Source organism: Marmota monax, unplaced genomic scaffold (genome assembly GCF_021218885.2).
Source record: "Marmota monax isolate L192 unplaced genomic scaffold, Marmota_monax_Labrador192_F-V1.1 WCK01_AAM20220418_F8-fsc00038, whole genome shotgun sequence".
Classification (NCBI taxonomy): domain Eukaryota; kingdom Metazoa; phylum Chordata; class Mammalia; order Rodentia; family Sciuridae; genus Marmota; species Marmota monax.
In genome coordinates this window covers 955,749-970,797 of record NW_026692498.1, presented here as the reverse complement: position 1 = coordinate 970,797, position 15,049 = coordinate 955,749, and the positions used below count along the sequence as shown (strand labels likewise).

At 66.3% G+C, this 15,049-nt stretch overlaps 1 protein-coding gene across 1 annotated transcript in view; it reads right to left on the bottom strand.

The window, feature by feature from the left end:
* Muc5ac (mucin 5AC, oligomeric mucus/gel-forming) overlaps nt 1-14,797 on the bottom strand; it is a 29,647-nt gene extending 14,850 nt beyond the window's left edge. Inside the window, 30 exon segments of the mRNA XM_058579342.1 lie at nt 80-257; nt 351-394; nt 957-1,119; nt 1,355-1,483; nt 1,791-1,947; nt 2,368-2,607; nt 3,360-3,539; nt 3,645-3,758; nt 3,867-4,005; nt 4,251-4,402; nt 4,644-4,744; nt 5,033-5,085; nt 5,161-5,416; nt 5,607-5,733; nt 6,223-6,317; nt 6,961-7,125; nt 7,207-7,344; nt 7,432-7,501; nt 7,914-8,024; nt 8,708-8,846; nt 9,026-9,140; nt 9,329-9,454; nt 9,553-9,766; nt 9,866-9,972; nt 10,712-10,802; nt 11,187-11,304; nt 11,569-11,830; nt 12,126-12,185; nt 12,976-13,050; nt 14,705-14,797. Of these exon segments, the coding sequence (XP_058435325.1) occupies nt 80-257; nt 351-394; nt 957-1,119; nt 1,355-1,483; nt 1,791-1,947; nt 2,368-2,607; nt 3,360-3,539; nt 3,645-3,758; nt 3,867-4,005; nt 4,251-4,402; nt 4,644-4,744; nt 5,033-5,085; nt 5,161-5,416; nt 5,607-5,733; nt 6,223-6,317; nt 6,961-7,125; nt 7,207-7,344; nt 7,432-7,501; nt 7,914-8,024; nt 8,708-8,846; nt 9,026-9,140; nt 9,329-9,454; nt 9,553-9,766; nt 9,866-9,972; nt 10,712-10,802; nt 11,187-11,304; nt 11,569-11,830; nt 12,126-12,185; nt 12,976-13,050; nt 14,705-14,777 (3,992 nt within the window). The 5' untranslated portion in view covers nt 14,778-14,797.
* Nucleotides 14,798-15,049: the final 252 nt, after the last annotated feature.

The following is a 15,049-nucleotide window of genomic DNA, read 5'->3' as shown; positions in this document are numbered from 1 at the left end:
CCAGTCCGCTGGGAGAGCGACACCCCCCAGGACACCCAAGGCCCTTTGCCATCACCCGTTGTCCTTACTGTGTGGGGACGTGGAGAAGGAGAAGGTGGTCGGGGGCCTGGGGGTGGTGGGGCTGCAGGTGAAGACCCTCCTCTCCACGGTGCCGTTGGCCCTGCAGTGGGCGGAGATGCAGCTGCCCATGCCGTCTGTCGTGTTGTAGATGACGTCCCCCGGGTGGAAGTGCCGCCCGTCGTAGGTGCAGACGCAGGCTGTGGGAGCACAGCAGCCATCCGTGAGATGGCTGAGGCGAGGCAGAGACCCTCCCCACCAGACCCCAGACCCAGGAGGCCACGGCTGCTTACCACCACTGTCATAGGCGCAGTGCACGCCGTTCTCGGTGCAGATGCTGGGGAGAGGGAAGGAGGGCTGGGGCACGGGCGCCAGCACAGCCTGCCCTCGGCCATGCCCACTGCCGGGGGTGGAGTCCCTGCCTAGGCCTGGGACTTCAAACTTAGCTTCCCGAGGTCCCGCCCTCTTGAGGACTCCCCAGTCCACACAAGTGGAAGCCGGGTGGGGGGCCAAGGAGCTGCTGGTGCTCTACCCAACCATGGCGTTGGCTGCCCACCCCTGGGTCCCTGGCAGATCATCTGGCCTCAGCTCCCCCACCACCCCGCCTGTTTGCATCCCAAGAATCCCCCGACCAACAAGTACCAACACTCTTGCTTCACCTCTGAGCCTGGGGAATCCGGGGGATAGCCCCTGAGAAATGCCTGCCGTGGTCCAGAACCTGGACCCAGAGCCACCGGCCCATCATGGCAGACACCACCCCTGAGAGCTGAGGCCCCTCCCCCAGAGACCGGCCCAGGGCACCCTCTGGGTCCTGCAGGCACGAGTCCCGAGGGCTGCTGGTTATGGGCCTGAATCCCCCACGTGCTCTAGGCTCTGTGGCCTCCTGCCAAGGGACTCACCAAGAGTAGCAGTTCTTGTCCGAGGGCACGGTGGCCCCAGGCCGGTAGGACTTCCCGTGGATGCGGCAGGGTGGGGGGGGTGTTGGGGTTGAGCACTTGTCCACACACTGCATCTTGTCCTCATCGAAGATGGGAGCCGACGGGGGGCATTTGGGGTAGCAGCCTGTGGGACAGAGAGGACTGAGTCCCAGCCATGTAGGCCAGCTGGCCACCCCACCCCAGGAGGGCCTCAGCACTGTCCCCAGCCCTCAGCCTTATCCACAACACCACCGTGCGCTAGAGGCTGAGGCCACGGGCTCCTCGTGGGGTCGGGAGAGCGCAGCCCCGCGAGCTGCCCAGGCCTTGGGAGCAGAGCCTCAGGCCTCTCCCACCCACCCCCAGGCCCGTCCCCTGCCCACCTTCGAGGCCCCGCAGATCGTGGAGGCAGCGCCCACTGGGGTTCCGGCAGGTGCGCATGCAGGGCGCCCCGCAGGGCTGGAAGTGCCACTCACACTCCCCCTGGGGGTTGTAGTAGTCGCAGAACAGCGCTGGGGGGGCAAGGAGGGTGGTCAGAGCGGCCTGCACCTGGGGCCTTCTAAACAGACCAGGGCGGGCCAGACCAGGGGAGGCGCCAGGGCCGGGTCTCCAGCCAGAGCAGCCCAGCTGGGCCCTCGTCCCCGGGGCTTCTCTGGGCCAGGCGGAAGCTCTGCTGAGCACTCCACCCGAGGGTGCCTGTCCACCCCTTCCCTTCTCCTTGGAGGCCTTCTTACTCCTCCAGGGACAATGCATGCAGCCAGGCACACGGTGCTGAGCGCTGCCACCTCGGGCCCTGGAGCCCCTGGCCCGTGTACTCACGGCAGACGTCCGGCGTCCTCCAGGACACGCACACGCCGGCTTCATGGCAGGCCTGGGCATAGGCGGCCACAGCGGTGCAGAAGCACTCACAGTCTCCCCCCGAGTCGCAGGCACACGCGTCACCCACGCAGGCCTCGTAGTACATGGTCGGCTCCACCTGAGGGAGACGGGCCTCAGACTCCCGGGAGCCACTGGGCTTTTGGAGGATCTGGCCTGTGGCCACTGACCTGGGCCAGTTTCCACTGGAGCTCAAGAGAGCAAATGCATGGCCTACAGTGGTTTCCCGGCACTGCCTTTGTGCCCACAGGCCAGCTCCCACCTGGCCCACAGGCTCCTGCCCGCCTGGGGCTTCTGGGGCAGTGCTCAGAGCAACACCCCACAGAACTCAGGCCACGGCTGCTAGGAGCAGTGCACCAGCCCGGCCACTGTGGCATGTCCACATGGGCCCCCAAGCCCCAGCTCTCTGTGCTCTTAGCTGATGCTGCCCTCCCCCTCTTGTCCCCTCTGCCTCCTGGGACCATTGCCCGTGGTCCCTCCTCAGCCCAGAGACCCCCCTGCCCTGCCTGGCTGGCCATACGTGGGCATGGCAGGTGGCGAAGGTGGCACTGTGGATGATGCTGCACTGCTTCTGGGCCCAGGCCTTGCGGTAAGGGTTGCTGGTGCAGGGGTCCTTGGGCACCGGGGCGTCCGGGCAGGACGGGGAGAGCTTCCAGCTGTTTCCAAACTCCAGCACATCGCTCACCACGGCCTGGCTCCGCGTGGTGAAGTCATTGAGGGCATTGCCGTCGAAGTTCCCACACAGGCCGCAGACCCTGCCCTGCAGGAGCACAGGGAGAAGGGAGCCTGGGCACAGAGCCCCTTCCTCAGCCCACCGCCACCTGAGCATCCAGCAGGATGGTCCTCCGAAGGGGAGGGGTACGAGGTTTGCAGGGTGGCCTCAGGGCCCTGCTTACACCCTGCTGCCCACACAGCGCCAGAGACTGCGAACTTCCCAGGGGCCACCACGGCCTGCCCTCCCTCCAGCCTCCTGCCTGTGCTGGGGCCACAGCAGCCAGCCTGGTGTGTCCTGTAGTGGGCTGGGCAGTGGCTCTGACTCAGTCCTGGGGCTGGACCGAGACTTAGTGGAAAGAGGACCTTTCCAGATGTGGTAGGTTGAGGTCACACTGGGGTAGAATGGGCCCTCAATCCAATGTCCGCTGTCCTTATGCAAGGGAGGATGTGGACACAGACACACAGGGAGGGCCCACATGGTGACAGAGGATGGGGAGTGGCCCAGCCACCTGACAAGGACGCCCTGCCCAAAGCTGCGACAGAAAGGTCTCTCCTGGGAGCTCAGCCTGCACCTAGCTTGGACTCCCAGTGTCCAGACTGAGGACATCCGCAGCCTGCCCTCCCCTGGGCTGGGACGCTGCAGGACTCACACACCAGGGCTCCCTCCTCGCTGCTGCCCGGAGGCTCAGCCCCGGCATCTGCTCTCAGACCCCATCTCTCCCTCTCTCTGGCTGACTCTGTCCCTCTGCCCCTCCGGTATGTCCCATGGCCCCCAGCAGGGCCTCCTCTGGGCCTCACCTTGAACTCGGGGCTGAGTCTCAGGAAGATGCTGGTCCTCCTGTCCCACAGCAGCACCAGGCCTGCGTCGGTGTCCACCACCAGGTAGATGCCCATCTGGCGGATCGTGTAGGGCGGCTCCTGGCCTGCGCCCTTCTGGACCACCTCCACCTTCCCACTGCTCAGCTTCAGCTCATAGCTCTGTGAGGCAAGGCGTCCCTTAGGTCCGGGGGACCCTGCCCTCTAGGTGCTCTGTGCCACCATGGAGCCCCCAGAGTGCCCCACCCAGCTGTGCCCCCCACTCACCCCCAGGAAGATCTTAATGTCCTTGGAGCAGGTGGTCCCCGTGGTACCACAGGGGACGTTCTCGGTGACCACACGGAAGGCGTCCTTGGCGCTGCCATTACCGCCGCAGTGGTCCTGGGGAGAGGAGGCTGTCAGGGCGGGGCTCGGGTGGGCCTGCAGCCCCCAGGGCAGCTGCCCCACAGGGCTGGGCGTGGCTATGGACAGAGGCGGCAGACCACCTACCTGCACCAGCGTGTACTGGCAGTCCCCACTGAAGGTGTAGCGCTGGCCGTCGAAGGTGAGGAAGTGGCCATCCCCGTACAGGGCACAGGTGGCCAGGCAGGGCTCTTCTGTGCACCGCCACATTCTGTTCTCACAGGTGCTGCAGAGGACGAGGGGTCAGGTCAGGGTACTTCCAGGGGCTCTGTGGGGACCCTCGGTGCTTCCTGGCAGCCAGCCCTCCCCAAGAGGAAGGACCCAGCAGACCAACAGATGCCCAGAGGGTCTCGTGGCCTGGGCCACCCAGAGTCCCCCTGAGAACCTGGGCCATGTGTGTCAGCCCGGGGCCTTGCCAGGGCTTCCTCGGCTTCTGACAAGGACCGTCCCCTGGGGCGCTGAGCCACATACCAGGTGTTGCAGCCTGCCCAGATGGTCTCCCCCGGCCTGTAGCTGGCCCCGTTGTGCATGCAGGGGCAGTCCTCAGCGGCAATGCAGCCCCCGCTCCCGTCGGCCACCAGCCCTGGGGGGCACACGCAGCCCGGCTCACACTGGGGGCTGTACTGTAGGGCACATGGACACAGTGAGTGGTGGGGACAGCTGCCTGGACCTGCATCGTCCTCCACGGGGCCAAGGGTAGGCGAGCCCAGTCAGCAGGCAGGGGTCCTCCAGGGACCCGGTCCAGCGGTTGGCCCGGCTTGGCCACCCCCTCCCCCAGGAGCATCTCTGAGGGACCCTGGCAGGAGGGGCCGTGGGGGACCCTGGCTACCATCAGGGAGACTGTTGGGGCCACCAGTCACTCACACAGGCCAGGTCCAGGGTATGACAGCTCTTCTGGCAGCCAGCTCCGGTGGCCCCATGTGTGGCATTGTGGCAGTCGACGTAGACCATGGGTGCGTCACACACTGGGGAAAAGGGGGGTGCAGGGGACCCTAAGTCCCTCCAGCCAGGCTCCGTGCACATGGCCCCCAGGGGCGGAGGAGCCTGCCTGTGCAGGGGGTGGGAGTGTGGAGTGCCACACTGGTGTGTGTCACTCCGCTGACCTGGGGCAGAGCCCAGGGCTCAGACGGTGCTAGACACAGAGGCCAGTCAGCTGCCGCTGCCCCCTAGCTTGGAGGGGGACAAAGAAGCCATTCAGGGCTTCCCCTGCAGAGGACGGGCCTGGGGACAGCCATGCCCCTCTCCGAGCTCACCTTGGGTGGGCGCTGGGCCCCCGATGCAGGTCAGCGTCCCCTGTGTGCAGGTGCTGTGAGGAGGGGATGGTCAGCAGGTGTGTTCTGGCCAGTGAGCCCCTGTCCCACACCCCTGCGGCACATCTCACCAGACGGCCCCGCTGTCGTGCAGAGACTCGCCGTTGGGGACCATGGAGCCCCTGTGGTAGCAGGGGCAGCTGGCAGCCGGCACACACTTGTCCGAGGCGTCCAGGAACATGCCCTCTGGGCAGGCGCAGCCATCCACAGGGACAAAGCTGACATGGCAGGTGACGTCCTCCTCGCTCAGGGCACGGCAGGTGGGCTGGCAGGTGCTGATGTGGTAGTGGTAGGTCATCGACTTGGGGCAGGTGGTTGTGGGCTTTGCTGCAGGAAGCCAGGAAGAGGGGACACTCAGGATGCTGATGGGCACAGCCAGGTGGGCAGCAGTGGGTAGTCAGGGACCCAGGCCTCCTGGACAGAGCCCCAGACTGTGATGGCCTTGGGCAGAGGACGGGCCTTGGGGGGGGGCGCTCTGAGGCCTGGCGAGGGGGGGGCCCGCTTGCCCGGCACTCACTGCAGACGCCGGCCCTCCATCCACGCAGCAGCACGCCCTTGGCGGCACAGGCCTGCACGTAGGAGGACAGGGCCGCGCACATGCAGTCCTCGCTCTTCTCGCAGTTGCACGTGTCGAACATGCAGTTCTGGGGGCCAGAGCCATCAGGGTCAGGGACTCAGCACACATGTGGCCAATGTCCCCCACCCTGCCAGCCCCTGCCTGGGCCCCCATCTTGGCCTCCTGGGACGCTTCCCTGGGTCCTCCCTCACACCCCACGTGCAGCTGAGCAGAGCCCCATGCAGGGCTGGCCACCCCATGGGGCTGGGGCTCCAGCAAGACCTTGGCCCTTTATCTCTGTGGCCCAGGGGTCCAGCCCCTGCCACGACTGATTCCCTGCTTGGGTCAGCTCCTGCGTCCAGTACAGGGCTGGAGTCCCAGGCAGGCCCAGTGCATGAGTCAGGGGGAGCCCAGGGACCGGCTTGGTCCTGGAACCCACCCTGGGGCCTGCTGGGCTGTTACGCTCCCGAGAAGGCTCAGTGCCCAGCGCCCCTTCTCAGTGTCCCCTGACTCCCTGGGGGCGTCCCCATAGCCCAGCAGCAGGACCTTGACTGCAGGAGTGGTGGGTGGGCATTACCGAATAGTAGGTGCTGGGGCTCACGGTGGCGTGGCACTGGGCGAAGGGGCCGTCAGGGCTGGTCAGCTGTGAGCACCAGTGCTGGGCGTACTTCTCTGTGGGCGAAAGGCAGGCTGTCCATGGTCACTCCTGGGCAACCCACCCGGGGCTGCTCCTGCCCGCAGCAGATAGAGCAGGCACTCGGACACAGAAGGGCCCGTGAGGCCTGGAGGCGCCATGGCTACTGCTTCTCTCCTTTCCTGGGTCCCCAGCCCAGCCTCCCAGTGCCACCACCTTCTAGGGACGTGGGTAGCCACTACCAGGGACGGACGTGACAAGACCTCTCCACCCCTTCTCTGGGTAGGGGTGGGCCACACAGGGAGAGCAAGTGAGCCGGGACCTGCTGGCTGAATGCCTGCCCGGGGCAGGGGCTGGACGGTCAGCAGCACAGGAAGACGGACGTACTCCCCTCCACCCTGCAGCCGGCCCCAGAGCTGCAGGCTGCAGCCACAGCAGGTGAGCAGCCTGGTCGGCCCGAGGCTCCTCCGGACCTGACGACCGGCCGGCAGACACACTGGGCTCCGCTCTGCCCCCGTTTCCTTCTTCCCAGAGTCACCTCTCGGGTGGCAGTACACAGGATGGCCAGCTCACCACTAGCCTGAGGCGGGGACAGCTGTACCCCAGGACAGAGTCAGGAGACACCCAAACAGGTGCACCAGCCCCTGAGTGGTCCTCAGGGAGCCAGCGATGGCCACGTACCGTTCTCCACGCTGAGTGAGCAGGGGTCCTCAAAGCTGCTCTTCACATTGGGGCAGGCAGCCTGGGTCTTCCAGGTGTTGGCGAAGGCGGCACCCGTGCCCTCCACCACCCCGCTGTTGGTCCGGAAGTCATCGGCCTGGATGCTGTTGAAATTCCCGCAGAGACCTGGGGAGGAAAGTCATGTCGAGGCCCTGTGCAGGCTCAGGGACGGGGTGGGCGCGAGGACCCCGGGGTGCCACCTCTTACCACAGGTCAGCCCCCGGAGCTCAGGGGCCAGCCGCACAAACACCTGCATGGTGGGCACCAGCTGGATGGCCAGCTGCACGCCCAGGTTGGTCTGCGCGATGATGAAGAAGGTCGAGGGTCTGAAGAGGGTGACGTTGGCTGCGGACACAGCACAGGGGTTTCACTGGGAGGTGCCGGGCAGGACCCACAGGCAGCCCCAGGGCGGGAGTGGGCCAGTGCCCTCACCTGTGGACACCGGCAGCTGCGTGTAGATCTGGTTCACAAACACCTCCCCGCTGGCCTTCACCACCACAGCCTGCGGACAGCCAGCGAGTCAGCGGGGGCCTGGGCAGACTCCACCACCGCCCCCTGGTCCCTGCAGAGGCTGCAGAGTGTGCCTAGAGCCCACAGGGCGGCGACCCTGAGCTCTGCCCCTGACTCGCTCTGAGTCTGACCTTTCCGAGGGTCACACGTGCTTTTAGCCACGTAAAAACCAGACAGTGTCAGTCCAGCAGAGACCTTGCTGGCCAGGGGTGTGTCCCTCCTTCCTGGGGCCGGGTGGGGCTGGCACTGAGCTGCTCCACTTAGGGACGGTCCCTCAGAGGACCTACGAGCAGGGACACGGCTGGCCGGGGCAGAGGGCCCACTTGCTGTGGCCAGATCCAGGGCTTGGCGGAGAAGCCTGGCAGTGGGGGTCGCGCCCCGTCCTGCCCGTGGGCGACACTCACCGTAGGGCCCCCGCCCAGGCGCAGCTCCACGCCCTTCAGGCAGGTCTCGCTCTCGGTCAGACCGCACCTGCGCAGCTCGGCCAGCACCGTGAAGGCATCGTCGTTGCAGGGCTGTGGGGAGCAACGTGGCGCTCACCTCTTCGGCCTCGCCCCTGTCCTCCAGCCCACACTGCCCCTTGCTAGAAGGCCCCGAGGGCACAGCCAGGCACCCAGGGAGGAAACTGTTCACCGTCTGAGGGAAAGCACTGCCTCCAAACAGGTCCTGGGGAAGGCCCTGGGGGGCTGGGGGGGCTGGGGAGGCCCTGCGGGAGGCAGACCAGGGGTCCCAGGGGCCGGCAGAGGGACAGGGAGCAGACATCCGGGGCAGCGGCTGCCCACCACACTGCCATGGTGGATGCAGGACGCCAGGCCTCGTCCACCCCACAGATGCACCTCGCCAGAGAGCCTGCCGGAGGCCACGACACAGGGACCAGGGCACGTGGGTTTTGCTCTTCAGTGGTGGCCAACACCACGTTGACCCAAGATGATAAGAGGGCGAGCTGGGCGGGGAGGTGGGCAGCTGGGGTTCAATGCACTTTCTGCCCGACCAACAAATGACCCCCAAACTGCTCTAAAAATAAAGCCACTGAAAACCCAAATGCAAGGTCAGAGGGGTCAGGGCACTGGACAGGGGCCACTACACTCCAACCAGCATCCAAGTGACCCAGGCACTCCCTCATGGTCTCCCCTGGTGAAGCCCGGGCTGGGGGGGGAGGGCCAGGGAGGCTGGCCGTCCCAGGTGCCCAGGGCTGTACCTTGGTCAGCACGTAGCTGCAGTCCCCATGCACTGTGTACTGCTTCTCGTCAAACGTGGACAGGTGGGAGCCGCCCAGCACAGAGCAGGTGCCCTGGCACGGCACCTCCTGGCAGCTCCAGCGGCCTCCGGAGCAGGTGCTAGGAGCAGAGGAGAGGGAGCACAGTGTGTGCTGCCCAGGGCACCAGGCCTGCCGCACCCCTCCAGACGGGGCTTCCGGCAGGCTGCGAGGCCACAGCAGACCTGCAACCTAGGCCTAGCCCTGAGCTCCCAGAGGAACTGGCCCTCGGCAGGCTGGGGACAGGGAGGGACCTACCACTGGGTGCAGTCTGTAGAGTAGTTGGCCCCTGGGGCATAGGAGGTCCCATTGTACAGGCAGGAACACTGAGACATGGGGACACAGCCAGTCTGGCCGATGTCATCAAACACCGTCCCTGCAGGAAGCAGGTCAGCTGTGACACAGGTGCCCCCAGGGCCCAGCCAACCTGAGGCCCAGGGGCACCCCCAGCAGGGTCTGAGGGGTCTTTTTTCTATGTTCCAGCCATAGCCATCTAGCACCCAGAAGGCATCTGTGTTTGGGGGGTCCTGTGCCTGGGTTGGCAGGGGTGGGCCCCCAACTGACCCTCAGGGCAGAAGCAGCCGGCCACACAGTGGTCCTCGCAGAGCTGGGAGCGCTGGGGGTTGGAGCAGGTGTCGGTGCAGGGGGAGCCACACTCCTGGTGCTGCATGTTCAGGGGGCACGTCTGGTCTGCAGGGCCACCGGACAGGTGTTCACACCCAGCTCCTTTCCCTCAGGACAGCGTGGAGGGAATGGGCACTGGGGGTAGGGCAGGGCTGGGCACTCACAGCAGAGGTCGGGGCCCCTCCAGTCCTGGGGCAGGCCCCCTGCGTGGGCGCACTGCCGTGAGTACTCGGCCAGCGTGTGGCAGATGCAGCTGGGCAGGTCGGCCTGCTCACAGAGACACAGGTCCTGCCGACAGGCCTCCACGTAGCTGCTGACGTCCACCAGGGCCGCACAGCCCGAGAACAGCTGGCCTCGCAGAAGCTCCTCGCAGATGCCCTGGGGCCAGGCAGGAGTCCAGGCTCAGGGACGCCCTGCGAGATCGCAGGACCACCCACAGCCCCTCCCCCCACTTCTGCCCTGCACTCTGAGGCTTACGGAGCCGGTGGAGCAGTTCTGGGGTGCGGGGTCGGGGTCCCGGCACTGTTCCGTGGGCCCGTCCATCTTCTGCAGGTTCCCAAACTCGATGGGGGTCAGCCTGACATCTGTAGGAAACAGGGAGCTGGCTCTTCCTGCAGGCCCCAGACCCTGCAGCCCAGCACCCAGGCAATGAAGTCCCAGGGGCCAGAGCCCCCAGGTGGGCTTCCCCCTCCTGCCCACCCTGGGACGCTCGGGGGGTCTTGAAATGACTCAAGGAAGCAGCAGGAGCCTGGAGACTGTTCCTGCCGCTGGGCTGGGATGCGCCAGGGGCTGAAAGTGAGCCTGCGCTTCCCTGGCCAGCCCTGTGCAGGGCCTCGCTGGCCAGGGGCAGCTGGAGGCTTGGGCAGGCTCCATGCCCCTGACTGGACACCCTTCTGGGGGTGGGCCTGGCAGCTGGGGGACGGTCAGGGAGGCTGGCTGTGCAGCCACAGTTGGAACGCCACTTCTCGTGGCAACGACGCGAGCATTGAGGAAGCAGGTGCAAATTTCCAGGGAGGCTGCGGGTCCTGGGCCCCTGTCCAGGGCAGCAGCACGGAGGACAGGGTCCTGACTGGCTCTCAGCTTCCCACACGCACCCCTGAGGCAGGCAGACGCCAGGACTGAGTGGGCACGTGTGTCTGCGCACATGTGTGTAGGGTGTGTGCTAGAACCGTGCCCGTGAGCAGGTCTGCATGTGCACACGCCTGTGCACAGGTCAGGCACATGTGTGCGGTGTGAGAGTATGTTGGCAGGGGCTGTGGGACTCTGGGAGACTGGGCCTTCCAGGGAGCTGAGGAGGGGACAGGTGGCCTCGAGGAGCCTCACCGTGGGAAAAGAACTCGCTGAACACAGGGATGCCGTTGAAGTCCCCACAGAGCCCACAGGTCTGGTTGGCGAACTTGCTGTCCAACTCTAGCTGGAATGGGAGGAGACATCAGAGCCAGTCCCAGGACAGGAGGGACCAATCCCCAGAGGGAACGTGTCCCAGGGAGACACAAGCATGAGGCCCACCCAGGAACTGCAGGAAGCTCGGCCCTGAGCAGGGCTCCTCTGTGGGAGCAGACCCCAGGGCTCTGCTGGTCCTGCCCCTCACCTCCTGTGGGGCAGGGTCTCATCCTCTTGCCCCCTTGGCCCAGGGCAGTCTCCACCCTCTGGACAGCTGACCAGGGCAGGCCAGGCCCTTGGAGGACAGGAGGTGTGCACCCCCGCTGGGAAGCCCATCCATCCCGCCTGACCAGCCTCACCCAGAGGACCACCCTGTCCTCCCAGGAGGCCTGTCCTCCCCACCCCGCAGCCTCACCAGGAGGCTGTCATCGTCCTGGTCCCACATGAAGACGAGGCCCAGCCGAGCCGTGACTTTCAGGTTGCCGTTGCTGCGCTCCATCAGGACCCCAGACTGGCTGAAGGGCAGCTGGACCCTGTGGAGAGAGGGTGGGGCTGAGGCGCCCAGGGGCAGGGCGAGGAGGGGGTCACCGCCAGGAGGGTCCCCAGCCTTGTGAGTGACAGGAAATAGCGCCTGGAGGCCCTGGTGTTCTGGAGGAACCGGGAAGGGCCCCGGAGGGCAGGTGGCTGTGTGCAGGGCCCAGAGAGCCTGGCCAGCACCGCTGCCTCTTCCCTCAAAGGTGACGCCCTGCTCACCCCCACCACCACCCCACAGGGTGCCACCCGGGGCTCAGACTCACGGGTGGCCATTGACCAGGACGGAGCTCTCATTCAGCTCGATGACCAGGCCATCGAGCTTCATGATGACCCTGCTCAGTGTGGTGGTGTTGGCCGCCCGGCTGCGGCGCAGCTGCACGTTGAAGTCCTCGTAGGCGGCTCCACAGTGGGCAGAGAACACGTAGTTGCACAGGCCGGGGAAGCGGAAGATGTCGCCGTCGAAGGTCTTGTAGTGGAAGTCGCCCCAGGTGCTGCACACCCGCCCGTTGTGGGCCCGGTTCAGGGCTGCGGGACAACAGCGTGGCCTTTGGAGGAGCTTGCCCTGCGCCCACTGCACCCACCAGGGATGACCCTCCACCTGCCCCTGGAGTCCCCCCTCGTGCTGCTGCCCAGGGTAAGGCATCTGGGGTCCCCTCTGCACCCAGGGAACTCTGGGAACCGGCCATGGCAGTTTGGGACAATTTTCCAATGCTTCCTCACACCCGGAATTGGGGGTTCCCTTTCCAACAAGCCCCTGCAGGTGTGAGGGAGGGGAGCCCAGCTAACCCACACCTCTTTCCCGGCCTCGGGTTTCGCTCACCTTGGACCACAGGGATGGTCCTCAGAGGCGGGGTGTCAGTCATCCTGAGGAGGGGGTCCCCTGTGGAGACAGCAGCTCATGGGATGTGCATACAGCCTCCAGGAGCCAGGGACGCCACTGCCCTGAGGAGATGGGCCAGGGCCAGCGGATCCAAGCTCTGGGCCTGTAAGCCCAGTCTGGCGGCTGCTGTTGAGACCTCCACCGAGCGCTGCACCCGGCCCACACCCAGCGTTCCCGGGCCTTCCCATCCCTCTCCGCTGCAGAGCCCCGGGATGCTGGCCCTCACGGCCCCAGGGCCCGGAACCTGCTGCTTGTATGTGGGGTCTCTTGCTCCTGGGATGCAAAAAGGCCTGGGTCAAGGAGATTAGGAGATTAGGCACTGCTGCTCCTGGTTTGGACTGGTGTGGGAAAGGCCAACAGACGGGGCTTTAACCTGAAACACCCCAAACCCCCGCTTTGAAACCTCTGGCCACCCTCCAGAGCCAGCACCAGAGCCTGAAAGGTGTGCGGGTCGCTGCAGCAGAGTCAAACAGGGAGAGACGGAGGGACCCGGCCCCCAGCCCCGGCACCCGGCTGGCCCTGTGGCGATGGAGCCAGCAGCCTCTGAGGTCCCTCAGAGCCTGAGCTTCAGGGACCCACCCCTGACCGGTACGGGCTGGGCCAGAGAGGCCAGGCAGGGACTGGCCAGGCCATGTACACCAGCATGTCTTCCGGCCCCAAGTTCTGACACCACAGCTGTTGTCTGCTGTAGAGCCAGCCCAAGACAAGTGGCCCCTGGGGACCCTGTGCCCACCCAGGTGGGGTCAGGGGCTCTGCAGGCAGAGGGTAGGGAACAGAGGCCAAGACTCACCACTGTGCCCTGGAAGGGGAGAGAGGTCGGCGCTGTGCTCACGGCCGGGTTGCAGAGAGCCCTGCTGGGCCTGGCCTGCGGAAGAGGGGGCAAACCTGAGGAGACGTGCAGACAGCTGCCTCGGGATGTGCCACCAGGCCTGCAGACGGAGGGAGGTGCGGGGTGGCCAGCGCAGAATGTTCCCTCTGCCCTGTTGGGGGCTGGACATCTCCGTCCATGTGGGCTTTGTCTGAGTCGGGCTGGCGGCTAGAGAGAGACCCCTGGGGGCGTTCCCTCTGCTGGCCCCGTTGAGCCCTTGGCCCGGGCCACCTCACCCCGGCCCTGCATCTCCAGGGACCACTCCTTCACTCGTGTCCCTTCAGTCACTGTGTGGGGTGTGGGAACAGAGCCAGCAGTGCTCATCCTGGGAAGGGACTCCACTGGGAATCAGGACTAGAGGTATGACTCAGTGACCGCTTGTCACAGGAGGCCAGGGGTCGGAGGGCCAGGGTGAGCCGGTGCTTCCAGTGGCTGGATGGGCCAGGATGGCCAGGGCAGCTGGAGCAGGGCCTGCAGGGAGACTGGGTCCTCCATGGCTGCACAAATGTGCGGATTATCCCAGACACTGGCCTGACGCCCCCCGAGCCAGGGTGGGGGGAGGGGCCTGGCCCACCCAGAGCCGCACACAGGAGGGGCTTGGGCAGAGCGTGGACTCACTCCACTGAGCCCACCTCCCAGATCCTACACTGCCCCTGGGGTCCTCGGGCTAGGCTGGGGGCCCTCGGGGACAGAGAAAGAGTGGGACCCACACGTGCCATCCCCCGGAGGCCGCCCCCTCCTCCACCAGCCAGGACGTCCAGCTGTGCTCCACACCCCCACAGTGGGCTGCGGGAGGCCTGGCCTGGGAGGGGCCAGTGAGGTCAGGCCCCCAGCATCAGGGAGCAGTCCTAGCCCTGGAAATGTGCTGGAGGAGGCCACCGGGAGGGTCAGTGGGGCTGGGGGCTCGGGTGGTGCTGGCTGTGACGGGCAGCTCCCCTGGGAGCCCCATTCACCCCTGTCCTTCCCTGCGGGCCCAGCACTCCTCCAAGGGTCCTGGGAGACTTCTGAGCCCAGGGAGAGCCACACTGAAGGGAAGGGGGTGGCCAGGAGGGGCAGGGAGCCCGGCACGTTCTCGGAGAGAGGCAGGAGGCCGGAGCCGAGCCTTTGACTCTGGGGCTGCCCGGTGGAGGGGAAGGTGGGCAGGGAAGGCACCTGCCCTTCCAGGAGCCCTGTCTCTCCCACCCCTGGACATCACCCGGGGCACCGTCAGCAGAGGCCGGGACACCACAGAAGTCTCAGGACCCTGAGCCCCATGACTCTCAGGGCTGGAGGGGTGGGTGAGACGGTTCCCCTTTGGACATCACACCTACCCCAAGACATACCCCAGGCCACCCCCAGGAGCCCAGACAGGCAGGAGCCGGTGTCCAAAGGGCAGAGAGCCGGCCCTGACCAGGCCTGAGCGGACTCTGAAAATGGGCTCCTGCTTCTCCCCTCAGAAGCTTGGCAGCCCAGAGCCCACCTGACCCACCAAGCCAGGCGCTGCTGGAGGGTGGTCAAGGCCACAGGCAGGGGCGCATGGCTGGAACCCCTCATGGACACACCTAGCTAGCCCAGGACCCGGGCAAGGACTCAGCTGCCATTGCCCACCTGGGGCCGGGGCCTCCCCGGGGCTTTGGGGAGCCACCTGGGGAAGCTGGAGGTTCCAGCCTACCTGTGTGCTGGGTGCAGGCCAGGGCCCAGGCCAGGGCCCAGAGTGGGGCCAGCTTCCTCCGGCCAACAGCCATGGTGTGGAGAGTGGGGAAATGTCCCCACAGGTGGCCTCTGAGGAGTGACTCTGGTCAGCAGCAGGCTTTTATAGCCCCGGGGCTGGCTCCAGCCCCAGCCGCTTCCCATGGGTGGGCGGGGCAAGCCTCTGGTCCCCCTCACCCAGGTAAACAGTGGGCGCTGGCTGGTCAGTAGCCGGCAGCAGGCAGACAGGGGTGTGTCTGTGGGTGGGGCCTGGCTTCCCAGGGGTCCCCCAGTCCTGCTGCGGGGAGTTCTCCCCACCTGTCTCCCC